General features: G+C 39.7%; 1 protein-coding gene across 1 annotated transcript; it reads right to left on the reverse strand.

Annotated features, from left to right (window-relative positions):
* Positions 1-34: 34 nt before the first annotated feature.
* On the reverse strand, positions 35-27969 carry DEPDC4 (DEP domain containing 4). Its single transcript, XM_030939693.1, is given in 13 exon segments — positions 35-67; positions 2245-2396; positions 9790-9862; positions 13289-13416; positions 13488-13544; positions 13547-13648; positions 14598-14821; positions 17127-17307; positions 22493-22531; positions 23022-23167; positions 24240-24294; positions 24297-24653; positions 27813-27969. Coding segments are annotated over 13 exon segments (1704 nt in total).
* Positions 27970-27996: the final 27 nt, after the last annotated feature.

The raw sequence follows: 27996 nt of genomic DNA on the forward strand, positions 1-27996 counted from the left end.
TTCTGGTAATTCTATTTCTAAACTATATTTTATCCTAATCTAGAATACTCATGCGATAGTATTTTACCTTTTAACCCAAACAGGTCAAATCGTAAATCCAGGTCTATGATTCCAGAGCCCATATTCTTTTTTTTTAAGTTTTTTTTTATTCTCATATTTTATTTTTTAAAGTTCTTTATTTCCATAGGTTTTGGGGGAACAGGTGGTATTTGGTTACATTAACAAGCTTTTTACTGGTGATTTGTGAGATCTTTGTGCGCCCATCCCCCCAGCAGTATACACTGAACCCAATTTGTAGCCTTTTATCCCTTACCCCCTTCCCACCCTTTCACCCCCAAGTCCCCAAACTCCACTGTATCATTCTTCCCCCCCTCAAGATGGAGTCTTGCTCTGTCACCCAGGCTGGAATGCAGTAGCATGATCTTGGCTCACTGCAGCCTCCGTCTCCTGGGTTCAGGCAATTCTCCTATCTCAGCCTCCCAAGTAGCCGGGATTACAGGTGGCTGCCACTGCGCCTGGCTAATTTTTGTATTTTTAGTAGAGAAGAGTTTCACCATGTTGGCCAGGCTGGTCTTGAACTCCTGACCTTAGGTGATCCACCCGCCTCAGCCTCCCAGAGTGTTGGGATTACAGGCATGAGACACCATGCCCGGCCCACTGTATCACTCTTAGGTCTTTGCATTCTCATAGCTTAGCTCCCACTTATGAGGGAGAACATACGATGTTTGGTTTTCCATTCCTCAGTTACTTCACATAGAATAATAGTCTCCAATCCCATCCAAGTTGCTGCAAATGCCATTAATTCATTCCTTTTTATGGCTGCATAGTATTCCATTGTATATATATATACCACATTTTCTTTATCCACTTGTTGATTGATGGGCATTTCGGCTTTCATATTTTTGCAATTGTGAATTGTGGTGCTATAAACATGTGTGTGCAAGTATCTTTTTCATATAATGACTTCTTTTCCTCTGGGTAGATACCCAGTAGTGGGATTGCTGAATCAAATGATAGTTCTACTTATAGTTCTTTAAGGAATCTCCACACTGTTTTCCATAGTGGCTGTACTAGTTCACATTCCCACCAGCAATGTAGAAGTGTTCCTTGTTCACCACATCCATGCCAACATCTCTTTTTTTTTATTTTTTAATTATGGCCATTCTGTGGGAGTAAGGTGGCTATATGTGGCTTCCCAATTATCCCAGCACCATTTGTTGAAGAGGGTGTCCTTTCCACACTTTCTGTTTTTGTTTGCTTTGTTGAAGATCAGTTGGCTATACGTGTTTGGGTTTATTTCTGGATTCTCTATTCTGTTCCATTGGTCTATGTGCCTATTTTTATACTAGTGCCATGCTGTTTTGGTGACTATGGCCTTATAGTATAGTTTAAAATCAGGTAATGTGATGGCTCCAGATTTGTTATTTCTGCTTAGTCTTGCCTTGGCTATGCAGGCTCTTTTTTGTTTCCATATGAATTTTAGGATTTTCTTTTTTTTTTTTTTTTTTTGAAATGGAGTCTCGCTCTGTCACCATCCAGGCTGGAGTGCAGTGGCATGATTTTGGCTCACCACAACCTCCACCTCCTGAGTTCAAGTGATTCTCCTGCCTCAGCCTCCTGAGTAGCTGGGACTACAGGCATGTGCCACCACACCCAGCTAATTTTTGTATTTTTAGTAGAGATGGGTTTTCACCATGTTGGCCAGGCTGGACTTGAACTGTTGACCTCAGGTGATCCACCTGCCCTTGGCCTCCCAAAGTGCTGGGATTACAGGTGTGAGCCACTGCGCCTGGCCTAGGATTTTTTTTTTTCTAATTCTGTAAAGAACGATGGTAGTATTTTGATGGAAACTGCATTGAATTGTAGACTGCAGAGCCCACATTCCTGTTACCACACATTCTCCCTCACGAACCCACTATTTACAGATGGAGAGATGACTGTTATCCATCAAAAAGTTGGAAGGTACCTTTGGTATTATCTGGTGGAATCTTAAAAATTTTTTTAAAAATTTATTTCATTTCTTATTTCTTTGTTTCAATCTTAAACTACTAAAGGAATATCTCAATCTTAAAAATATAAATCTGTGCACATGTATTTTTATTTTAGAGATTTTTTAAAAACTGAGGCTCAGTGCGAAGATATAAGGTTATAATTTTCTGAACAGCAGAGGCAAGGACATAGTAATAACCTTAAAGCATTTCTCAAAGTATCTACCATTCATAGTGATGACTAGCAAATCCCTACCTGATTCACACTGAACATTAAAATGGCAACTTTCCGAATAAGGAGACTCTTGTATCGAAGAGGGCTTGGTGGCATGTTTCCAGTATTTTCCTGGTGTCTCTTCAGGTACCCTCTCAGGTCTTCCACTGGAAGTATATTAACTTCCTCCCCAACTTTAAAAAAAGCCATATGCAGATTAGGGCAGTTTTATCTTCTAGTGTCATATAATTGGGTTGCTTTTTTTTTTTTTTGACAGAGTCTTGCTCTGTCACTCAGGCTGGAGTGCAATGGCGCCATCTCAGCAACCTCTGCCTCCCAGGTTCAAGCAATTCTCCTGCCCCAGCCTCCCAAGTAGACGGGATTACAGGCATGCACCACCACTCCCGGCTAATTTTTTTGTATTTTTAGTAGAGACAGGGTTTCACCATGTTGGCCAGGCTGGTCTCAAACTCCTGATCTCAGGTGATCCACCTGCCTTGGCGTCCCAAAGTGCTGGGATTACAGGTGTGAGCCACCATGTCCAGCCTTTCTTTCTTTCCTTCTTTCTTTTTTAAGTAGGAAGAACTTAGAAGTCATCTAGTTTAGTGCCTTTTTTTTTTTTTTTGCCCAGGCTGGTGTGCAGTGGCATAATCTCAGCTCACAGCAACCTCTGCTCCTGGGCTCAAGTGATCCTCCCACCTCAGCCTCCTGAGCAGCTGTGACTATAGGTACCCACCATTTCGCCTGGCTAATTTTTGCATTTTTAGTAGAGATGGGGTTTCGCCACGTCGTGCAGACTGGTCTTGGAACTCCTTGGCTCAAGGGATCTTCCCAAAGTGCTGGGATTATAAGCATGAGCCACCACATCCAGCCAATGCTCTTATGTTAATATAACATTGGGATATTTAATAGTTTATCTATAAGGTAAAAGCAAAATTTGGGAAATATATAAATATACATCAAGAAAGACTTTTAGATTCTTGAACCCAGTGGTTCTTACTGTGCTTGCGCCACAGTCCTCGTGAAAATTTGCTGATAGCCATGGATTGTCTTCCTAGAAACATGCCATAAGCACAGATCACACAAAAAACTGCCTATAGTTTCAGAAAGTGTCTTGTACTTTGGCCCTTTGAAACCTTTTCACAAACTCTTAGTTGAGAATTTTTGTTTGTTTGTTTTGAGACACAGTCTCTCCCTGTTGCTGAGGCTGGAGTGCAGTGGTGTGATCTCAGTTCACTGCAACCTCCACCTCCTGGGTTCAAGCGATTCTCCTGCCTCAGCCTCTCAAGTAGCTGGGATTACAGGTGCCCACCACCACACATGGCTAATTTTCGTATTTTTGGTAGAGATGGGGTTTCACCATGTTGGACAGGCTGCTCTCGAACTCCTGACCTCAAGTTATCCACCTGTCTTGGCCTCCCAAAGTGCTAGGATTTACAGGTGTGAGCCACCACACCTGGCCAATAATTTTTTTTTTTTTTTTTTTTTTTGAGACAGCGTTTTGCTCTGTTGCCCAGGCTGGAGTGCAGTGGTGCACTCATGGCTCATTGAATCCTCAAACTCTGGCTCACGTGATCCTCCCACTTCAGTCTCCTGAGTAGTCAGAACTACAAGGTACACCACACTCTGCCCAGCAATTAAAATTTTTATATTTTTTGTAGAGACAGGGTCAAACTATATTGCCCAGGCTGGCCTTGAACTCCTGGTCTCAAGCAATCCTTCTGCACTGGCATCCCAGTGTGCTGGAATTACAGGCGTGAGCCACCAGGCCAAGCCTTAGCTGAGAATTTTTTTCCCCCGAGACAGGGTCTTGCTATGTTGCCCAGGCTGGCCCCTAACTCCTGTGGTCAGCCAGACACAGTGGCTCACAACTGTAATTCCAGCACTTTGGGAGGCAGAGGCAAGAAGATCAATTGAGGCCAGGAGTTTGAGACTAGCCTGGGCAATACAGTGAGACCCCATCTCTACAAAAACAAACATACAAACAAACTAAACATCCTGGGCTCAAGGGATCCTCCCGCTTCAGCCTCTCAAATAGTTGGGACTACAGGTACATGCCACTATGTCTGGCTTCTTAGTTGAGAACTTAGAAACTAAGTGTTCTAATTCAAGATGACTGATATAGGTTTTATACAAAAAGATAAAACTGATGACATCTGTCTAATATAGTTTTTTTTTCAAGAACTTAATTAATCATGCTTCTCTTTCCCTGTGATCAATGATATAAATTAAGATTACCACAAAATACTTTTTTCCTTCTTCTTTTTTTTTTTTTTTTTTTTGAGACAGGGTCTTGCTTTATTGCCCAGGCTGTAGTACAGTGGCACAATCATAGTGCACTGCAGCCTAAAGAGACCCTCCCACCTCAGCCTCCTGAGTGGCTGGGACTATAGGTGTGAGCTGCCACACCTGGCTAAATTTTTTTTGTAATTTTTGTAGAGATAGGGGCAGGGTTTCACTATTACTCAGGCTGGTCTTGAACTCCTGGCCCTAAACAATCCCCCCTCCTTGGCCTCTCAAAGTTCTGGGACTACAGGCATGGGCCACTATGCTTGGCCCAAAAGAATTTTTCTGTGTAAAACTTTCCATAGGTATTGAATCCCTGCTACATTAGGGAATGATGCCATAGAGTGAACAATTTAAAACAAAGAAAGAGACAGAGAGAAGCAGGCAAGAAAAAAGTGAAAGAGCTGGAAAGAGAGAGGAAGAGGAAAGAAAAGGAAGGAGCAGAGAAAGAATGTGAAGGAAAGAAGATAACCATAAAATATGGACTGAAGAAGAATTAGAGACAGAAATCACAGTTTTGATGTTTACGAATTTTTAATTTGTGGCTTTTCAAATCTACTTCATGCGGCCGGGTATGGTGGCTCACGCCTGTAATCCCAGCACCTTTGGAGGCTGAGGCGGGCAGATCACCTGAGGTCAGGAGTTCAAGACCAGCCTGGCCAACATGGTGAAACCCCATCTCTATTAAAACTACAAAAATTAGCTGGGCCTAGTGGCAGGCGCCTGTAATCCCAGCTACTCGGGAGGCTGAGACAGGGAGAATTGCTTGAACCCGGGAGGCAGAGGTTGCAGTGAGCTGAGAAGATGGTGCCACTGCATTCCAGCCTGGGACAGGGCAAGACTCCACCTCAAAAAAAAAAAAAAAAAAAATACTACTTCATGCATCTTTCCCTATTTCAATGATTCATAGTCATTTAAGTTACAGCAGCTTAAGGGGGTTGCTTGAAAATAATCATATACTAAGGAAAGTGCATGCTTTCTTCAGGGAGCTCGTGTATGAAAAGTTCCTTTCCTGTGGAAAAAAAAGGAAATTAACTGTACTAGTTCCCTAATAATAGCAGCACATTTATTAAGTGATTTTAGCAGCATAATAGTTAAGTGAATCAGCAAACATGAAGGTTAACTTGTATTCCTTCTTGAAGTTAAAAACTTCCTTAACATATTTTAAGCATGATTAAATTAAAATTAATATTTTATAAAAATAAAATAATGGCCAAGTACAGTGACTCATGCCTATAATCCCAGCACTTTAAGAGGCCAAGGCAGGAGGATGACTTGATGCCAGGAGTTTGAGACCAGCTTGGGCAACATAGTGGGACCCCTGTCTCTACAAAATAAAAATAAAAAATAAAACACTTAAAATCTTTTGAGATTATGCTTTCTTTGAAGTGCAAGTATGGCAATTTGAGAAAACCACCAGAGAAATGTTTATATTTACAAATTGTAGTTTCTTGTACCAGAAATGTTAATTCAAAGCTTCTGGATGGTGTTTTTGAAATTCCTTAATTAATTTCTTTTTTTGTTTCAGAGAGATGCTGGAGTTACTATTAATCTCAAGAGCCAACTGATGTAGATATTGAATTGTCCTTCCCTTTCGCTTTTCAAACTCCTTGTATATCAAGGGTTGGCAAAATGTAAAGCCTGAAAAAAAAAAAAAAAAAAAAGAAAAAGTACCACTGGAAAAGCAAGTTAAAAAACCAACTAAACTGTCCTTACCCAAACTGGTCTTATGGTACATTACCTATGCCTAGACTTTCTTCATTCCAGTTTCTTTCAAAAGTGCTTTTACTTTAGCAAAACATACATGATGTTATTTTACATACATTATTTGATCTCCAAAATAACTAGAAGCAAGAGAAGCAAGAAACTAGTATCCCAGTTTCAAGAGAAATACATAAAAAATTTAAGTGACATGGCCAATAAGTTAGAGACATGTTCATAAGATGATGAACATGTTCATAAGATGATGACATGGCCCTTCATAAGATGATACCTATCAATCTCTCTAGTTTCAATTTCTACTGTCTCCCTGGCAGCAGTTTCTTTTTATTTATTTATTTTTATTTTTAAATTTTTTGGTTTTCTGAGACAGAATCTCACTCTGTCACTCAGGCTGAAGTGCAGTGGCATGATCAATGCTCACTGCAGCCTTGACCTACTGAGCTCAAGTAGTCCTCCCACATCTGCCTCCCAAGCAGCTAAGACCACAGGCATATGCCACCATGCCTAGCTTTTTTTTTTTTTTTTTGGTCATTTTTGTTTCATTTTGTTTTGCCTTATGCCTGACTGCTGTTTCTAGTGTTTACCTATTTTTGCTCACACTGTTCTAATTCTTTAAGCTCCTATTCATCAAGACTCCTGTTATGCATTATCTCTTCTACGAACTTTGATTCCCTCAGACTAGGTGGTCAGGTAATCCTCCTCCAAGCTTCCATAATCTCCTCTGGCTTGAACATATCCCTGTCAGAATTTTATGATTCATTGATATGGCTGTCTCTCATTCATCAACTCTTCCACTGAATTTAGTCAACAAATGTTTATTGAATATCTACTATGTGCAAGTTATTTTGAATGTTAGAATGTGAGCTTATTCCAAACAGTGGCATTATCTTACACATCTTTGTGTTTTGTGGTGCTTATACAAGTTCTGGCACAACTGCAGATATTCAAAAAATGTTAAGTGAATAACTGAATGAATAGAAAAATCCTGGCTGTCAGAAGCATTTTAAATCAATACTTATGAATTTCAAGTACTCAGGCCAGGCACAGTGGCTCACACCTATAATCCCAGCACTTTGGAAGGCCGAGGTGGGCGGATCACTTGAAGTTGAGAGTTCGAGACCAGTCTGGCCAACATGAGGAAACCCTGTCTCTACCTAAAAATACAAAAATTAGCTGGGCGTGGTGGCGCTTGCCTGTATTCCCGCTACTTGGGAGGCTGAGTCAGGAGAATTACCTGAACCCGGGAAGCAGAGGTTGCAGTGAGCAGAGATGCACCATTGCACTCCAGCCTGTGTGACAGAGCGAGACTCTGTCTCAAAAAAAAGAAAACAAAAGAAAATAAATTTCAAGCCATCTACGGAGAAAAAAAGCATACAATACAAAGCATGGAGGCACTTTAAAAATTTAAAGTTGTTTACTGATATACTCTGACAGTTTTACTAAGTAAGAGATAAGCTTCAAGAACAGATAAAATAGGCAAGTTATTTAGGGAAAAATATTATCAGAAAACTCTTCACTTTCCAAGTACTTGTAGTACATGGCATTGTGCAAAACACTTATATTTATAATCCCCCCTTAGTGTATTCGTTTTTGTTTTTGTTTTTGTTTTTGAGACAGAGTCTTGCTCTGTCGCCTAGGCTGGAGTGCAGTGGCATGATCTTGGCTCACTGCAACCTCTGCCTCCCGGGTTCAGGTAATTCTCCTGACTCAGCCTCCCAAGAATTATGGATTACAGGTACGCACCACCATACCTGGCTACTTTTTCTATTTTTAGTAGAGACGGGGTTTTACCATGTTGGCCAAACTGGTCTCGAAGTCCTAACCTCAGATGATCTACCCGCCTCAGTCTCGCAAAGTGCTGGGATTACAGGCAGGAGCCGCTGCGCCCAGCCTAGCATATATTGTTGAATAGAAATAAAGAGTAAAATGTTGATAATCCTTCTATTTTCCTCAAAAGTCAAAAGTAATGAAAAGTTGAATGTGAAAAGATAATGCAGTAATGGCAGCCAATTAATGTTTGTTTAGAAATTAGACAGAGAAGATTAAATTAATCCAAAAGATTCTAAGTACTAGTTTCAGAATACTTCATTAGTATCAATACTTACTTACATCAAATAGGATGCATGTGGCAACATACTTGTTGCCATATACTCTGTATTCAAAGAAGGGAATGAGATAAAATGGCATCTATTAGCTAAGAAATTCCAAGTAATTCAAGCAAGTACACTTATGCCCTCTTCTGTAAATGTTCTTTCCAACAATTAATAATGCCTTTGAATCATTTTTTTCCCCCGCCACAACCCTTGAAACATTTTTTTAAAGAAGAGTCACCTATCTTTCTAGTTCACCAAGTTACATAACCTCTCTAAGCTTCAGTTACCTACCCGATAAAATCAAATAATATTAATATGCCTACACAGTAGATTATTGTGAAGATGAAATAATTGCATAAGTCTATGTTAATCTTCAACACAGTTTCTGACACATAGTAGGGCTCAGTATATGTGTCAGCTAATGTCATATTAATTCAGATATATTAATCATAATTACAACCAGCATTATATATTAATAAACATTTAATATCCCATTAATAGCATAAATATTGAATATTTAATTCCACAATGAAATAACTATTATCATTCTTATTTGGTAGTTGAGGAAACTGAGGCAAAAAGGTGCCCAATTTGGTGTGGTCACTCACAGATATATTTATTAAGCTATTTTGTTTCCTGCATGACAATCTTAATAAACTTGGATTAAAAATATGTTATAGTTTTAAACAATTATAAGTTAAAGAATCAGACCAATTAGGGCCAGGCGCGGTGGCTCACGCCCATAATCCCAGCACTTTGGGAGGCCGAGGCGGGTGGATCACAAAGTCAGCAGTTCAAGAGCAGCCTGACCAACATGGTAAAACCCCGTCTCTACTAAAAACACAAAAAAAGTAGCTGGGCGTGGTGGCAGGAGCCTGTAATCTCAGCTACTCGGGAGGCTGAGGCAGGAGAATCGCTTGAAACCAGAATGCGGAGGTTGCAGTGAGCCGAGATTGCGCCACTGCACTCCAGCTTGGGCAATGAGAGCAAAACTCCGTCTCAAAATAATAATAATAATAATAAGACCAATAGCCTAAAGACACTGAATGAAATCATGGACTCTATTCAACTGGGAGTCAGGCTACTCCTCTATAAAATTTGATCCTTCCCCTAGAAAAGAAGCGGGCAAGGGAGAGAGGATGAAAAACAAGAAAAAGAATCTGACAGAGTCAGAAAAAGACACAACAGAGAGCACAGGAGCAAAGAAGCAGGCACGTGGGTGATAACTGAAGGGGAGGTGAGAACTGGGAGCAGCAGTGAGAGACAGAAAGTTCTTGCCTTCTTAGTAGAAAAGGTAAATAAAGGGGTTCTTCAAAAAAGAACTGGAGAAGAACTTGCCCAGGAGATACTAAAAAATAACCTTACTATAACCACTTTTTACAACATTTTACATACATTTATCACATACTCATCTTTGATGCCTTCCCAACTCATTTGGCCACAACAGTCACTTAACGATAAAGGAGGAACAAGCTGGAATCCATACTTGATAGGGCATGTGCATCTTCTCCATGTAGAAGCTTCTTAAGTTTCTTACTAACCACATCCAATAAAAGTAACTGGTGTCTACACAAAACAGGTATTTTCAAATATTTAATATAATTTTTTCTAGCCAGCATTTCAACATAGAAAGAAAAAATCTCCATATTTTTGACCAATGAGTAGAAGGAGAGGATCATAGATGAGTGGAAAGAGTGGGTGGTAGAAGGCCTCTGAATTATAAATTCTTGAAATTTTTTTAGCACTCCTAAAATCTTATTTTCTGCTTTCATGTATGTATTATATTTAAAATTAGGTTAACCCATCATTAGGGAAATGTTCGCCTATAACAATAAAAATTATTTGTACTTTAATTATAGCATTTATTTAAATAACATTACACAGTCCATATGTAAATAGTAGCTCTAAAATACATTAAAATTTTTCTCTTAAAATACGCAAATAGGCCAGCCATGGTGGCTCACACCTGTAATCCCAGTACTTTGGGAGGCTGAAGTGGGAGGATCACTTGAGTCCAGAAGTTCAAGACCCATCTGGGCAACACAGCGAGATCCTGTCTCTAATAACAACAACAAAAATCCCCAAACAAAATAGGTATCTATTTCTTTTCTAATTTGGTTATAGCAAAGGTAATCCCAGACCACTACACGTATCTGGAGAAATAATCCGTTGACTAATACTGTTACAGAGGGCATGCCGTAGCCCTACAATCCTGAAGCTCATGTCTAGATAGCTCCTTCATCCTGGCTCACAGGCTACCTTTTCATTAGTTTCCACTCATCCTGCCACTTTCCAGCCATGATGCTATCCCCATTAATTCATTCTGTCACTCAATAAAAATTGAGTGAGTGATTATGTGCCAGGTATTGTTACAGGTGATGAATGAATAGATCAAGTTCCCGAATTTATGGGAAGTTACATTCTCATAGGAGAGAATGACAATTTAACAACAACAACAACAACAAAATAGGCAAATATATAATACATATAATTTCAGGTAGTGGTAAATGCCACTATGAAAACAAAGTAGAGAAAGAGGCTAGAGTGAAAGCAGTGGTCAAAGGTAAACAGAACAGGGAAAGCCCTGTAACAGGAATAAGCGTGGCATGTTCCAGAGCCCCTGTCATAAATATCCCCACCTCAGCCTCCCTGAAATACGTCAGCCTCTAATCTCTAGAAACCAACCATCAGGGCCCTTCTCCCTGCTTCCTGATTCTCATACCCCCACTTCCTCCAGCCCATGTCAAGTTGCTTTTCTCCATTTGTGGCCTGGTACAAAACTTGAACCAGTATGTTTCTGTTTTTTTAGATGGAGTCTCGTGCTGTCGCTCAGGCTGGAGTGTAGTGGCACGATCTTGGCTCTCTGCAGCTTCCGCCTCCCGGGTTCAAGCGATTCTCCTGCCTCTGCCTCCCAAGTAGCTGGAATTACAGGTGCCTGCCGCCACGCCTGGCTAATTTTTTTGTATTTTTAGTAGAGACTGGGTTTCATCATGTTGGCCAGGCTGGTCTCGAATTCCTGACTTCCAGTGATCTACCCGCCTTGGCCTCCCAAAATGCTGGGATTACAGGCATGAGCCACTGCACCTGACCTGAACTAGTATGTTTCCTTATGACACTGCTAGTTTGAACATGAAGGGGGAGGTAGAAAGACGAAAAAAAGTCCTTCCTAATATCTGTTCCAAGTGTAGGAAAGAGGCAGATTCATTTATGCAGAGGAGCGGGTAGAGTGAGAAAGAAGAAAGCACAGAGAGGCTGAGTAGTACAGAAGAGGATAGAGGAGAGGAAGTGTTCTTTCTAAATTGCTAGTTGAAATCTGGGACCCATTTTAGCAGGTAAACTACATATGAGAAAAAGTACAGTATGAGAATTTTACTTTAGTGACGGTAGTATTAAACATTAACCTGGGCCCTTACTACCATCTGTTATTTATTTATTTGGATGAAAAACTAGGTGTAGAGTACCTAACAATTGACTTACAAATGACCTTTTAAAATATGTTTCATTCAAAATTCAGGGGAATGAAACATTTTTAAATGTTTAATGTTAATGAGGACTGCCTCTATTGTATATACTTAGTACCACCTTTCTCTTGTAAATAACGGAAAAAAAAGTTCAGTTAAGGTCACAGAACTGTCACAAAATTTGGATCAATATGCTGCATTATGACATGAGACAAAAATTTTTTTTTTTTTTTTTTTTTTTTTTTTTTGAGGCGGAGTCTCGCTCTGTCGCCCGGACTGGAGTGCAGTGGCCCGATCTCAGCTCACTGCAAGCTCCGCCTCCCGGGTTTGCGCCATTCTCCCGCCTCAGCCTCCCGAGTAGCTGGGACTACAGGCGCCCGCCACCTCGCCCGGCTAGTTTTTGTATTTTTAGTAGAGACGGGGTTTCACTGTGTTAGCCAGGATGGTCTCGATCTCCTGACCTCGTGATCCGCCCGTCTCGGCCTCCCAAAGTGCTGGGATTACAGGCTTGAGCCACCGCGCCCGGCCGAGACAAAAAATTTTTTAAAAACAAAATGGGGTCTTGCAATGTTGCCCAGGCTAGTTGAAAACTCCTGGGCTCAAGTCATCCCACCCCAGCCTCCAGAGTAGCTGGGGTTAAAGGCATGTATCACTGTGCCCAGTTGGACACATTTTTAAGCAAGGAAACAGAAGAAAGAGAATTCTTTATAGAGGCTTTGGAGAAATAACACCATTAAAAGTATTCATACTATTATCTGGTACTAAAATATAATAGTGAGGCTAAAAAAAATCTCTTTCAAAAATGCTTCAAAATATATTAAGACCATGTTTTACTAATGCTACTGCTACTCCTAAGTGTTTTGTTTTGTTTTGAGACAGGGTCTCACTCTGTCACCCACGCTGGAGTGCAATGGTGTGATCATGGCTCACTGCAGCCTCAACCTCACGGACTCAACTGACCCTCCCACCTCAGCCTCCCTAGTAGCTGGGACCACAGGTGTGTGCCACCACGCCTTGCTTTTTTTTTTTTTTTTTTTTTTTTTTGAGACAGAGTCTTATTCTGTTTACCAGGCTGGAGTGCTAATTTTTGTATTTTTAGTAGAGACGGGGTTCTGCCATGTTGGCCAGGCTGGTCTCGAACTCCTGATCTCAGGTGATCCACCCACCTGGGCCTCCCAAAATGCTGGGATTACAGGCAAGAGCCACTGTGCTCGGTCTGTTATTTTTCTGTATAGATGGGGTTTTGCTGTGTTGCCCAGGCTGGTCTCGAACTCCTAGGCTCTAGTGATCCACCTGCCTCGGCCTCCCAAAGTGCTGGGATTACAAGTATGAGCCACTGTGCCCAGCCAACAAAATGGTTTTAAGTCTTCTTCCTTCTCTTTTATGGGTGTGGGGAGTCAGCATTTCTTTAAACTTTGCACATTATAGGTACTTAGTAAATTATTTACTAAGTGAATGATTTTCTTTTTTGCTTAACACAAGTAGCTTAGTAATAAAAGTGCCCAGGCAAAATGCCAGAGATACCTTGAAGAGCTCGGAGTGGTACTCCAGTAGAAACCAGACCAGTTGTTCTGCCCACACTTTTAATAATGATTTGGTCTGCAAAACTGATTTGGCAAGAGTTTTCAGGACCACTGTTTTATTATCATTATCTGTAAACAGAAACATTAACATTAGCATAAATGGTTTTTAAAGGAAAAAAATAGCAAAAAAAGGGTAAAACTTATTGCAAAATTTTTCACCTGTTTTTGCAACTTGTAGGCATTGGGCTCTGACGCCACGCCATAAAAGTAAGTAGCCATCGTAATTCTTCTCTAATGTTCGGCAACAGCAATCTTAGATATAGTTGTATTGCTTCAAGTGCTTCTGCCCTTTTCTCATTTTCTGTTACATGGGTTACAAAGAAAACAAAGCATAGGATGAAAATGGAGAGTACAGTAAGTATTTATTTAGTAGTCAATTAAAATGCTACAATGTTGTATTGGTTTGCAGGTTCTTTTCTACAATTAAAATTTTTTATTATGGAATATTTCAAACACAGGAAATTATCTATATAATTCTATGTAATATGCAATGTAGCTATATCCAGCATTATCGAACATTATTTTGTTTTTAACATGAAATTATATGGCCACTTACATAGCTAAAAAATGACATGTCATTCACTTTTTATTTTGCTGAAAGTTCATCACATTAATAACTCAGAAGTTAGTATTTCTAGGTACCTCAGTTCTTAAATCCTTATACTATATCATATGCTTTTTTTGTTTTTTGTTTTGAGACGGAGTCTTGCTCTGTCACCCAGGCTGGAGTGCAGTGGCACGATCTCGGCTCACTACAAGCTCTGCCTCCCGGGTTCATGCCATTCTCCTGCCTCAGCCTCCAGAGTAGCTGCAACTACAGGCGCCCGCCACTACACCTGGCTAATTTTTGGTATTTTTAGTAGAGACGGGGTTTCACCATGTTGGCCAGGCTGATCTCAAACTCCTGACCTCAGGTGACTCACCCCTGCCTCGGCCTCCCAAAATGCTGGGATTACAGGTGTGAGTTACCGCGCCCGGCTATATCATGTTTCTTAGAATGTCCCTGTGATGTCCCTGTGATGTATTCCTTAGATTTATGCACTATACTATATTAGTTACATTTGCTAATAGAATTTACAAGGTAGGCAATAGTAGTGAAGTAAAGCAAGACTTCCTGAAGTACCTTGATATCATAGAAGAAAAATATTAAAATGTAATACTCATATAGTATACACAATTTTCTATTTCAACTTGTATATTTTAAAATATTTTATTACACTAAAAATTAAAGTATAAACATCCTGTCTTACCTAAAAGTTCAATAATTCCTGAATGAATATCGAAATACTCATCAGTTAATAGGCAATCTCTCTCTTGAGCATAGTATTTTGCTATGACATCAAAGAGTATCTTCTGACTGTTCAATCTTGTCTCTTCATTTCTGTTTTGCAGTAACTGCTGACTAACTGTAACTACTAACTGGTCAGGGAAATACTCTAAGCATTCAATTGCTGCATTAAGCCAGTTATTGATCCTAGAGGGAAAATGCAAACCAAAATAAAGCAACGGTTAACATTTCCATTTAACTAAAGCATTATTTGATAAAACATGATAAAAATTAGATTATAGCTAGATAAATCTAAAGAAGAAATTATTTTTTGGGAGAAGCATTTCAATACATTTCGCTGGATGAGTGAAGGACTGTATGAGAGGGAATGGCTGTATTCCTTACTGAATACCTTTTACGGACCTTTATTTTCAAGAAGTTAAAATAATTTTTAATGAACGCTTTATTATTTATTTCTAATTTTGTTAGTAGTTACCCTCCCTTTTCCTGCTCCGATGAGATGCATATGGTTCTATTATTATTTGAAAATAAGATATCAAATATTTCCCTAACCTAGATGTACTATTTACCCCACCATACATTGTTTCCATAATAAGGTAAGAAATTTAGGGTCCTGTCACTCCCCTGCCCTCCAGTGACTCCTTTAGAAGGCCTTTATTTCTCCCTTTTCCATATCTGCTGCTCTCCCAATCCCCAGGTCTTGCCAAGATAGGTTAGTATTTATTGTAATTTCCCTTAAGGGTATGTCCCTTTTTTTGACTTTCTTTTTTTTTTTTTTTTTTTTTTTTTGATGCAGAGTCTTACTCTGTTGCCAAGGCTGGAGTACAGTGGCATGATCTCAGCTCACTACAACCTCCACCTCCCGGCTCAAGCAATCCTCTCACTTCAGCCTCCTGAGTAGCTGGGACTATAGGCGTGCACCATCACGCCCGACTAATTTTTGTATTTTTTATAGAGATGGGGTTTTGCTGTGGTTGCTCAGGCTGGTCTCAAACTTCTGGCACTCAAGTGATCCATCTCCCTTGGGCTTCCAAAGTGCTAGGATTATAGGTGTGGGCAAGTGTGCCTGGCCTGAATTCTTTATAATCCTCTTAGAATTCCTCAAATATCTTTCTTTCCTTCCTCCCTCCCTCCCTCTCTCCTTTCATTCCTTTCTTTCTCCCTCCCTCCTTCCCTCTCTTCTTTTTTAAATATGACACAGGGTCTCGCTATGTCACCCAGCTAGAGTGCGGTGACATAGTCATAGCTCGCTCTAACTTACAACTCCTGGGCTCATGTGATCCTTTCACTTCAGCTTCTTGGGCAGCTGAGACTACAGACATGTGCTGTCATGCCTAGCTAATTAAATCTTTTTTTTTTTTTTTTTTTTTTTTAGAGAGACAGGGTCTCACTATGTTGTCTTCCTTGAATTCCTGGCCTCAAGCAATCTTCTCACCTTAGCCTCCCAAGTTGCTGGGATTACAGACCCTTTGGCCCTTCCTTCCTTCTTTCTTTTTTTTTCTCCTGACAGATGAACAGTACATCTTGCCTAATATGTGTGATTGTCTTCTAGATCCTAGTATTGCAGATGAAAAGACTAATGAAAGTTTGATTGCTTTTCTCTTACAGATAACCTGCCCCTTCTGCCTGGAAGCTTTTTAAGGCAGACTGGCTCCTGTGGGTTCCCTGCAGAGGCACCTGCAGAAATATAGGTGTCCCTATACTACCCCTGACTCAAGGGCAGGAAGACTCAGCCCTTTGTTTGGGTCTTTCTTGGCCTATTGCGAATAAGAGAAATCTGCCATGTACAAACAGGACCACAGTTGACTAAGTGGGTCCAGAGGTCTCTGATCCCTAATCTCTTCACAAGATCTGAAGTTTTCTGGTCCTCAGCCTTGGTGTCTAATCTTCTTTTCTTGTTTGGCTCACACAGGAGGAAGCACTATATCAGTTCTCCCTGCTGGAATCCCAACAGTACTCAAGGTCTAATGCCTATAGTTTCCATCAGCTGCTTTATTCAGAAGTGAGAAATAGCTTGGAGTTGGGAGTAAACGGGAAAGGAGGCTCATTCAGGGTTCCCTTAATCTCTTATCTACAAATTAGGCTGATTTTATGATAGGGCTTATCTCATCAGATTACAATTTTTTCTCTTGTGTATGTCTCCCCTTCTAGACTACGGATTCTTCTAGGGCAGGGATAAATAAGCTGGTAGAAACTGGGATGGCTATATTATTTAGGATAATAAAATGGAAATGACAGAATTTTGGATGGTGCAGTGAGAAGACGACTGACATATAAATGAATTCACATGAACCAAACCACTCTGATTTCCAGTGATCTTGTAGGTCATGACCAATGGCTTTGTTAGATCAAATGGGGATTCATAATGATAATTTATAAAAGAGAGATAGTATCAGCTTATAACATTAATATTTTCTCACATTTTAAAATAACAAGGGCAAATATGTGAAAAAAAACTGTTTATAAATTATTTGACAATAAAAACGGTCACTTATTCAGTAGACATAAACTTGGAATAAGTCCTCTGTCTAGGCAAGTATTAGCGGTAACAAGATCTTCCTCTTTGTTTAATAGAAGATTTTGTGTTTTAACTGGAGGCTCCAAAATATTGTCCAAGAATGGAAGGTGAATCAATTAAATAAGACATAATAATGTTTGTTCTTTCCAAACATCTTGTATAACTTAAAAAGGAAAGTAATGCAATGATCAAGATCGGCAAATAAAACATACACATTCAACCAATATTACAAAATAATTCTATTTCTAAATAATACAAAAGCAAAACTAGTTCAGTAGTAATATAATGGGTTAATTTAATGATTAGATAATTTACACTTGTTATATTACAATTTTTCAAGATTGATCTTAAACATCAGAGTTATGAGCCATATTAATTTTATTTTCTGTTATGCTGATCATAAAGATATATTCCAAAAATAAAAAACTACTGGTCATGCTTATAACTTATATTACACATCTTAGAGAATATAAGATTACTAATTATTTATCTTTGTATTTATAGTAACACAGATAATTGTAGTTCGTTGTTTTTAAACTAAAATACAGTATTAGGCCAATTTTATCTTGGATTTCCAGTCATTCCTGTTAAGTTCCTGTTAAGTTTTTCACCACCCTAACCATCATCATAATTAATACTTTGTTTTTCCTTTATTTTTATTTTATTTTTATTTATTTACTTATTTTTTGAGACAGAGCGTCACTCTGCCCAGGCTGGAATGCAGTGGTGCAGTCTCGGCTCACTGCAACCTCTACCTCCCCTGCTGAAGTGATTCTCCTGCCTCAGCCTCCAGAGTAGCTGGGACTACAGGTGTGCACCACCACGCCAGACTAATTTTTGTATTATTAGTAGAGATGGGGTTTCATCATGTTGGCCAGGCTGGTCTCAAACTTCTGACCTCAAGTGATCCACCTGCCTTGGCCTCCCAAAGCGCTGGGATTACAGGTGTGAGCCACCGCACCCGGCCTGTTTTTATTTATTTATTTATTTTTGAGATGCAGTTTTGCTCTTATTGCTCAGGCTGGAGTGCAATGGCACACCACAGCCTCCACCTCCTGGGTTCAGGCGATTTCTCCTGCCTCAGCCTACTGAGGAGCTGGGATTACAGGCATGCGCCACCACACACGGCTAATTTTATGTTTTTAGTAAAGACAGGGTTTCTCCATGTTGGTCAGGCTGGTCTTGAACTCCTGACCTCAGGTGATCTGCCTGCCTTGGCCTCCCAAAGTGCTGAGATTACAGGCGTGAGCCACTGTGCCCGACCTATTTTTTATTTTTTAAGGCTAGTCACGTGAAGCAGTGGAAGTGGAGAAGGAACAAAGAAATCTGTAACTGGTTGTAATCAATTAGTTGTAAATATCATTGCACTTGGACCAGCCTGGTTTTCCTTTAATCTAACAAAATTACAAAAGCAATGATATAGTAAGTTTCCTGCAGAGCTCCCAAGCCAATGGTCTGTGGACTAAATTTGGCCCACAGCCACGATTTGCTTGGTTATAAAGTACTTTGAAGAAAATTAATGTATAAAAATGGGAGATTTCATGTGAAATTCTAAAATGTATAGATAGATAGATAGATAGATAGATAGATAGATAGATAGATAGATAGATAGATAGGGTCTTGCTCTGTCATCCAGGCTGGAGTGCTATAATATGATCATAGCTCACTGCAGTCTCAAACTCCTGTTCTAAGTGCCAGGGATATAAAGGTAAACAAAACAAGCAACCATAAAACAAAAACAGGATGTCACAAGAAAGGAAATTCTGAGAACTTAAAAGTGCTTTTAGGAAAAAGTAAAAAAAGAAGAAAAAAATGAAAAGTGCTTTTAGGTATCAATAAGAAAACTGGAGGATAAATTTGAAGATACTTCTTAGTAGGTAAAACAAAAAAAATCCCCAAAATATGAACAATAAGAGAGAAAAATATATACAAATTAGAGGGCTAGTTAAGAAGGTCCAATATCTGAATAAGAGATTGGAATTAGAACAGAGAAGGTAGAGTTATGGAGAAATGGGGAAAATCTCCAATGAAATAAAAAAAAAATTTCTAAATTGCAACAACCCAGTAAGAGAAAACAGATTTACCTTAAAGTATATTACTTTAGAATTTCAGACAGCGTGGGACAAAGAGAAGACTCTTAAGTTTTGGGGTGGAGATGCGGAACAAATCAGATACAAAGTGTCATTAATCAGAATGGCTTTAGTCTTTTTTTTTTCCTTCATATCACAGCCAAGGCTTTGCAACACCAATACAAGAAGCTAGAAGGCAATGGGGAAATACCTTTAAAATTATTTGAGAAATTATTTCCAGCCTAGAATTCTGTCAGTCAAATAAGAGACTAGAATAAAGAAAATTTCAGAAATACAAACAAAAAAATCATCTCAGGCCAGGTGCGGTGGTTCACGCCTGTAATCCCAGCACTTCGGGAGGTTGTGGTGGGCAGATTGCTTGAGGCCAAGAGTTTGAGACCAGCCTGACCAACATAGTGAAACTCTGTCTCTACTAAAAACATAAAAATTAGCTGTGTGTCATGGTGTATGCCTGTAATCCCAGCTATTTGGGAGGCTGAGGCACGAGAATCACTGGAACCCAGGAGGCGGAGGCTGCAGTGAGCCGAGATCACACCATTGCACTCCAGCCTGGGCGACAGAGCAAAAATCTGTCTTAAAAAAAAAATTCCATGGTATATTTAGAATTTCACATGGTATATTCCATGTACCCTTTCTCAGGAAACTACTAGAAAATGTGTGCCACTAAAATGAGCAGTAAACAAGAAAAGGCACAGAAGACAGGACATAGGAGATCCAATATAACAGAGAGGCAAAGGTAATCCCCATGATCATGGTGAAGGGAGATGCCAGGATGACAACCATGCACCTAGCATAGAGGGCAGCCAGCCCATGATTGAGACATGAGAAATCTTGTGAAGGGGATTTCCCCTAGAAGATGAAATTGATACAATCACCTGAGCATCCCAGCAGGTGATTTGGATAAGTGTTGGAGCGTTTGTAGGTGAAAATGTGTATGAATGTAAAAAACCAAGCAAAACAGAAAACAAAAATGTATTTGGTCTAAGGAAAACAAAATGTTGTAAAGGAAAAGGAATAATATATATATTTGGTTATAGCAACAGATGGTTTATTACATACTTCAACTCTGAATAGCTCTTATGGACAAAATAATGTAAACATGCTGTATTGCTCTAATCAAAGTAATCTAATTATATTAAAAGATGGGGGCATGCGGAAGTATTTGTAAGATAAATACAAGGAGGGAAAGAGACACAAATCCCCATTCTCCCTTTTAGAAAATTAATGGATGTGCCTAAAACTGAAAAATCATAAAGTAACAATATAAGCATGCTATTTAGAGACGCCAGTTGTAAATGGCTGTGTCTGGGGAGTAGGGAATAAAAGGGTGAGGAACTGCTATTTTTTTTGTAACAAAACTGGTACAGCTATTTGAATGGTTACATTATGTTCCTATATAAAAAGGATAAGGATAATACTTTTAAAAACCTACATTAGAGTGACAGCTTTCGTTCCCTCCTATGTCTTTTTTTTTATTTTGTCAAACATGATGCTTCTGATTCTGTTTCCCTAACTATAAAATGCAAGTTTTACCCTTCACAAGCTACTGTAAGATCATGGATAACAAATATAAAATGCGTAACAAATTGCTTACCACAGAGAAAGGTCCAAAATAAGTGGAAATTATTCTTATTATTACCTATGATTTTTTTTTTTTGGAGACAGAGTTTCTCTTTTGTTGCCCAGGCTGGAGTGCAAAGGTGCGATCTCCATTTAGTGCAACCTCTGCCTCCTGGGTTCAAGCAATTCCCATGACTCAGCCTCCAGAGTAGCTGGGATAATGGGCACACATCACGACACTCAGTTAATTTTTGTATTTTTAGTAGAGATAGGGGTTTCATCATGTTGGCCAGGCTGGTCTTGAACTCCTGACCTCAGGTGATCCATCCGCCTTGGCTTCCCTAAGTGCTGGGATTACAGACGTGAGCCACAGTGCCCTGGTCTTTACTGATAAATCATATCCACTTTTAGTTCGGAATTTCTAGAGGTACGTCGTGACCTCAAGAAAAAATAATGGGAAAAGTTATTTTTTCATTTGTAATAGATAAAAACTGTACTGTTGGGGGACTCTCCTGCTTGTCCTTTAAATATTAGTGTTCATCAGAGTTCTCTTACGGCCAGGTACGGTGGCTCACGTCTGTAATCCGAGCGCTTTGGGAGGCCAAGGTGGGTGGATCACTTGTGGTCAGGAGTTCAAGAACAGCCTGGCCAACATGACGAAACCTCATCTCTTCTAATAATACAATAAATAAACAAATAGATAAATAAATAAATAAATAATTAGCCAGGCATGGTGGCACATGCCTGTAGTTCCAACTACTCAGGAGGCGGAGGCACAAGAATTGCTTGAACCTGTGAGGCAGATTTTGCAGTGAGCCGAGATCACACCACTGCACTTCTGCCTGGGTGAAAGGGCGAAACTGTCTCAATAGCCAGCCGAGGTGGCTCACCCCTGTAATACCAGCACTTTGGGAGGCTGAGGTGGGTGGATCACTTGAGGTCAGGAGTTCGAGACCAGCCTGGCCAACATGGTGAAACCCCGTGTCTACTAAAAATACAAACATTAGCTGGGTGTGGTGGCGGGCACCTGTAGTTCCAGCTACTCTGGAGGTTGAGGCAGGAGAATCATTTGGAGGTTGGAGTGAGCCAAGATCACACCACTGCACTCCAGCCTGGGCAACAGAGCGAGACTCTGTCTCAAAAAAAAAAAAAAAAAAAAAAGAATTCTCTTTTAGTTCCTCTTCTCAATTCCACACCCTTTTTTTGGGCACCCTGTATTTCCTTTATCATGCCAATGTTAACTATTGTTGATAAATCATACTCCTCCAGCGTGCAAGTCATGACTAGTCTTGCTTCTGTCATGGTTTGACCAAATGGAGTAAAGGGCCATTAATGAATTTTGTATATATCTCTCCTAACTGCCCTGGCGACGGTGCTTTTTTCTGCCATTAGTGGCATTTTAAGGAGAAAAACATTAGTAGATGAAGTAAATAGTAAAGAGGAGTGGTACAATAGGTAGTCTAGCTAGTTTGTTCTGAGAAAGGGAAAGAGTAGGAAGATGTTTGGGAGGAGTTTATACAATGGACAAAGGATACACTCATAAGAAGATGGTTTTGCAGTATAAATACTAAGGACTGTTGTGAGTCCGTATGTTTTCTCTTGCAGTACAGACTATAGCACCTCCAGTTAATCTGGTCATGGTCATTGTAAAAAAATGAATTAAGTGTTATTAGATGTATATTGCCTCACCTGTCTTATCTGACATAATTGCTCTGTAGAAGAAAACTCCTACAGGGAAGAGAAGGAGGGAGTCAACACACTAATACACTACTTAAATCACATTTAAAACGTCAGTTCTTGGAAACAGTAATTAGCGATTGCCTAAGGTTAGAGAGAAGGGAGGAATGAGTAGATGAAGCACAGAGAATTTTTAGGGCAGTGAAACTATTCTGTATGATACTATAATGACAGATATATGTCATCAAAAATTTATACAAACCCATAGAATGTACAATACCAAGACTGAGCCTTAATGTAAACTATGGGCTTTGGGTGATAATGATGTATCAATGTAGATTCATTGATTATAACAAAGGCACCACTTGGGTGCAGGATGTTGATAATGGGGAAGGTTGTGTGTGAGTGGAAGCAAGGGGTATGTGGGAACTGTACTTTCTGCTCTATTTTGCTGTGACCTTGAAACTGCTCATAAGAACCTATTAAAAAGAAGTTAGTTCTTCCTTACCAAGTTCTGAAAACAATAATGAAAACAAATTACCTTCTTTTGAAAGCCGGAGAAAAGGTTTCTGAACTGCGATATTTGGACATAAAGCTGGATTTCCATTTATTGTATGAATAAGTTCCTCAATTCTTTCCTCACCAATCTCTTGTGCTAGAGGATTTGAAATCATTTCATATTCTGGTCTGTTAAAAAATAATATGTGGCTTTTTTCATTATACACAGAACCAAAATTTCAAATGTACATTTAAATTAATGTATTAAAATTTATTCATACATTCTCTATTTCCAAAAAGGATTTCAGGCAGCTTATAATAAAAGATGCAAATAATTCATTTAATAGACTATCACCAAAAGAGGACAAATTAGAATTCTAAATAAAGAAGAAAAGCATATATGCTAATTCTAAGGTTAACATAGTTGTTATGATGGAATAGAAAGTTTTTGATCTGAGTTTCCAGAAAACCTTGGCTTTTAATACATTGGCTAAGTCATTTTTCAAAATTAGAAAGCATATCCACTCCTTAGAAGACATAGTTTTTCCTGGTATAAATTCTGAAAAATTTATATGATAATGTCTTCAACAACTAAGCAAAACAGAAAACAAAAATGTATTTGCTCTAAGGAAAACAAAATGTTGTAAAGGAAAAGGAATAATATATATTTTTGGTTATAGCAGCAGATGCTGCTATATTGGGAACAGTAAAAACTACCGAGATATAATTCACATCCCATACAATTCACTTTTTTTTTGAGACAGATGCTCACTGTGTCGCCCTGGCTGGAGTACAGTGGCACAATCTTGGCTAACTGCAACCTCCACCTCCCCAGCTCAAGCGATTCTCGTGCCTCACTCAGCCTCTTGAACAGCTAGCATTACAGGCACTTGCCACCACACCCCGCTAAGTTTTGCATTTTTAGTAGAAACGAGGTTTTGCTATATTGGCCAGGCTGGTTTCGAATTCCTGTCCATTTCACCTCAGCGTGGGCCACCCTGCCTGACCAAAAGTCACCCTTTTAAAGTGTATAACTCAGTGTTTTCTAGTACATTCATAAACTTGTGCAGCCATCACTATTATCTAATTCTAGTCTATTGCAGCATTCCAGTTTTAGAGGAGATGCGTAAGTGGATTAATTTTTACATGGATTTTTTTAAATTGGCTTCTGAAAAAAAGTACATATTCGAGTTTAGCGCAACAGAGATAGTTCTTCTAGGGTCTAAATAAAATATATTACAGTATCTTAGGTAACACTAACTTCAAGGTTTCTTTTGGTTTTATTTCACCATTGAACTCATTCTCAGCATCCTTTGTCTTTTGCAACAATTGTAAGATGATTTATTGCCTAGAAACATGTAGAGACTATTGTTGGAATCTTCAAATTCCAATTCCTTTTCTTTTTTGAAAAGCTTCTTCATTCCTACTGGTTCAAATACTTTGTGATTCATTAGAACTCGGCAAAGACGAACTCCTTTAAGACGAAAGATGTCACTGCTATTTAGGCATGTATTTTGCATAAGACGACTTAAGACCACATCGACAGCATCAGAACCAGTAAAACGGTCTTCATATGTTCGTAAACGATGCCTCCTTCTTTTTATTTCCACTTGGGCCTGAGGAGAGTGAATAATACCATCCCATAGCTGAGTAGCTTGAAAACGACCAGAGCATCCTGAAAAAAATTAAATATACATTTCTAACAAACCTAGATTATACAAAAATATGCAAACTTTTCAGTTTTGACAACCTTATGCCTGTTGAAGGCATATCTGCTGCTAACATCCTTCTTATGTGTCATTTCACATCTTACATAAACTATAGTATATTTACTCAGTTGCACCATGTGGGTCTGCCAATAAAAACAGAGCAAACCTAGGAACTTGCTTTACTGATGTGAAATATATTATTACCTGAATTTATATACCCTTATTACATGGTTAACTACTAGCTATACTTAATCTTCAAGAATGTTATTTTAGGGCACATTTAAAAGTAATGCAAATACATTTGAGTATTGATTATTACAGAGTTGTGGCTTCACCAAACTCTTTGCCTTTTCTTTTTGCCCTTTGAACAATGGTAAACTCTTCATTAGGGAGATCAAGGCAAGGAACTAAATAATCAATTTTTTTTATTTGTTTAAACCAGCTGTTTAAAAAGTTTGCTGAGGCCTGGCATAGTGGCTCATACCTGTAATCCCAGCACTTTGGGAGGCCAAGGCAGGCAGATCACCTGAGGTCAGGAGTTCCAGACCAGCCTGGCCAACATGGTGAGACTCCGCCTCTCCTAAAAATACAAAAATTAGCCGAGTGTGGTGGCGTGCGCCTGTAATCCCAGTTACTCGGGAGGCTGAGGCAGGAGAATCTCTTGAACCCAGGAGGTGGAGGTTGCAGTGAGCCGAAATTGTGACACTGCACTCCAGCCTTGGTGACAGAGCAAGACTCTGTCTCAAAAACAAAAAAAAACATTTGCTGAAAAATGAAACAGAGGGTCACATACCCACTTGAGTTGAATACTTGAATATAACCCAAATATCTAAATTATAAAATGAAACTACCAAACATTGCAGAGATACTGGGCTGTAGAAAGTACTTCCACTGTTGCTCCCAATTAAGGGGTTTAGATAAAGATGTGCCTTATCTTACATGGACATATTGTGCAATGAAAAAAAAAAACAGTCCTTATCACATGCTGAACTTACTCTCCAAATAACAGAAATCCCACTTCTCTGGGCAAAAAGAAAAAAAAAAATTGCTGAGAAATAATGAAAACCTAAAAACAATAAAAATGTCCATTACTGGCCAGTTCAGTGGCTCACGCCTGTAATCCCAGCACTTTGGGAGGCTGAAGCAGAAGGATTGCATGAGCTCAGGATTTCAAGACCAGCTTGGGCAACACAGGGAGACTCTATAAAAAATACAAAAAATTAGTGGGGCATGCTCCTATAGTCCTAGCTGCTCAGGAGGCTGAGGTGGGAGGATCACTTGAGCCGGGGAGGTCAAGGCTGCAGAGAGCTGTGACCTCGACACTGCACTCCAGTCTGGGCAACAGAGTGAGACCTTGTCTCAATTAGAAACAAAAACAGTTGGCCAGGCTCGGTGGCTCACGCCTGTAATTCCAGCACTTTGGGAGGCTGAGACAGGTGGAGGTCAGGAGTTCAAGACCACGCTGGCCAGCATGGGGAAACCCTATCTCTACTAAAAATACAACACAAAAAAATTTAGCTGGGCATGGTATCGTGTGCCTGTAATCCCAGCTACTTGGGAAGCTGAGGCAGAACTGCTTGAACCCGGGAGGTGGAGGTTGCAGTGAGCCAAGATCACTTCATTGCACTTCAGTCAGGGCAACGGAAAAACAAAAAACAAAAAACAGTCTATTACCTGAAAAAAACAGTTAAATAAATTATGGTATACCCTTACTATAGAATAGTAGCCAGCCATTAGAATGAATGAAGTAGAGCTATGTTTATAGTGTGCAAGGATCTCATTAAGAAGGGAAAAATAAAAATCCAAAACAAATTTTTTTTTAAAATGAGCTGAGCAGAACAACTTGTATATTATTATCCTACTTAGGTAAAAATGAATTCCCAACCTACGTAAAAATGTATGTAAATAAATAGAACTGGAAGAATAAACTTCAAACGAGTAACCTTGGGGAAGAAGGATTGTAATGGTGGCTGATGAAAGAGGATGTTCATTTTTTAACATATGTTTTTCATTTGAGCCCAGTCAAGTTAACATCATTTTTTATTCTATGTTTCTGACTTGTTATAACGGGCACATATAAATTCATTTTTTAATTAACTGGAGACAGTAAAAACTACTGAGATACAGTTCACATGCCATAAAATTCACCCTTTTAAAGTGCACAATTCAGTGTTTTCTAGTACATTCACAAAGTTGTGCAGCCATCACTATTATCTAATGTCAGACCATTGCATCATTCCACAAAGAAACCTATAGTTCGTAGTCATTCTTCATTCTTCCCTACCCCAGTAAAATTTTAATTAAAACATTTAAAGAATGATAAGGGAATAACTTAGAACATCTAGAATGTTTTTCTAGATTTGCAGGGGGAAGTGGGTAGAATCCAAGAATTTAAGCTCTCTTCTCCGACTACGTATAACCGCAAAAGGTATGCCCAACTACACGTATGTTTACGATAAAATGACAAATAAAAATCCACCACCCTCAAATTTCTTCTGTAACAGAAGTCACTCGTCTAATCACTCCAGAAATCTTATCCCCAGACATTGTAGGCAGAGCGGAGACTGAGGAGGGGAGGCCAGAAAGTGATGGGCGGAGTTGGGCAGGAGCTACTCGAAGGGGTTGGCTGAAGATGGAGCGGTGGAGCCTAGCTGTTTTCCATGGACAGTCTACCTCTCTAACCTTCATTAAACAAGTAGGCTAGATTAAAGAAATCACTCCTCTAGCTCAAGGAACTTGCCCTCTAGTACTTTAACCCCTTGTTGCTCTAAGTGTAGCCTAGGGACCAGCAACATTGGTGCCATGTGGACATGTATTAGAAACGCAGATTATCAGACCCTACTCCTCAATCAGAATCTGCATTTTCACAAGATCCTAGGGATTCGTATGTATACTAAAGTTTGGGAAAAAATGCTTTCCTGCATGCTCCAAGGGCACTTCACCAGAGTAACCCCTAAAAAGCCTCAGTCCTGGGTCCCCCAGTCCAGTGCCTGGGAGATCACGAAGTGGGCGGGCTAGGAAATGGGCGGGGCCTGGACCGATGAGGAGCAGAGTCCCAGCCGCCCGCTCCCCTCAGCTCCCCTCTCCACCTTCACTACACCTTTAACCAGGATATACAGGGCTGCATGTCCTCCTTTTCCGGCAGAAGCCACCTCTACGGTTCATGGAAATTGGCCCGTTCACCCCTGGGCCCGGAAGCTCGTTCTGACGGCCAAGTCTACGGAACCGCGGAGTCAAAAGAACCGCCATAAGCCCGCGTGTTGGTTCCTCCTCCGGCACCATAGCCCCGCCCCCAACTGACACCCGGGG

Source organism: Rhinopithecus roxellana, chromosome 10 (assembly GCF_007565055.1).
Source record: "Rhinopithecus roxellana isolate Shanxi Qingling chromosome 10, ASM756505v1, whole genome shotgun sequence".
NCBI lineage: Eukaryota > Metazoa > Chordata > Mammalia > Primates > Cercopithecidae > Rhinopithecus > Rhinopithecus roxellana.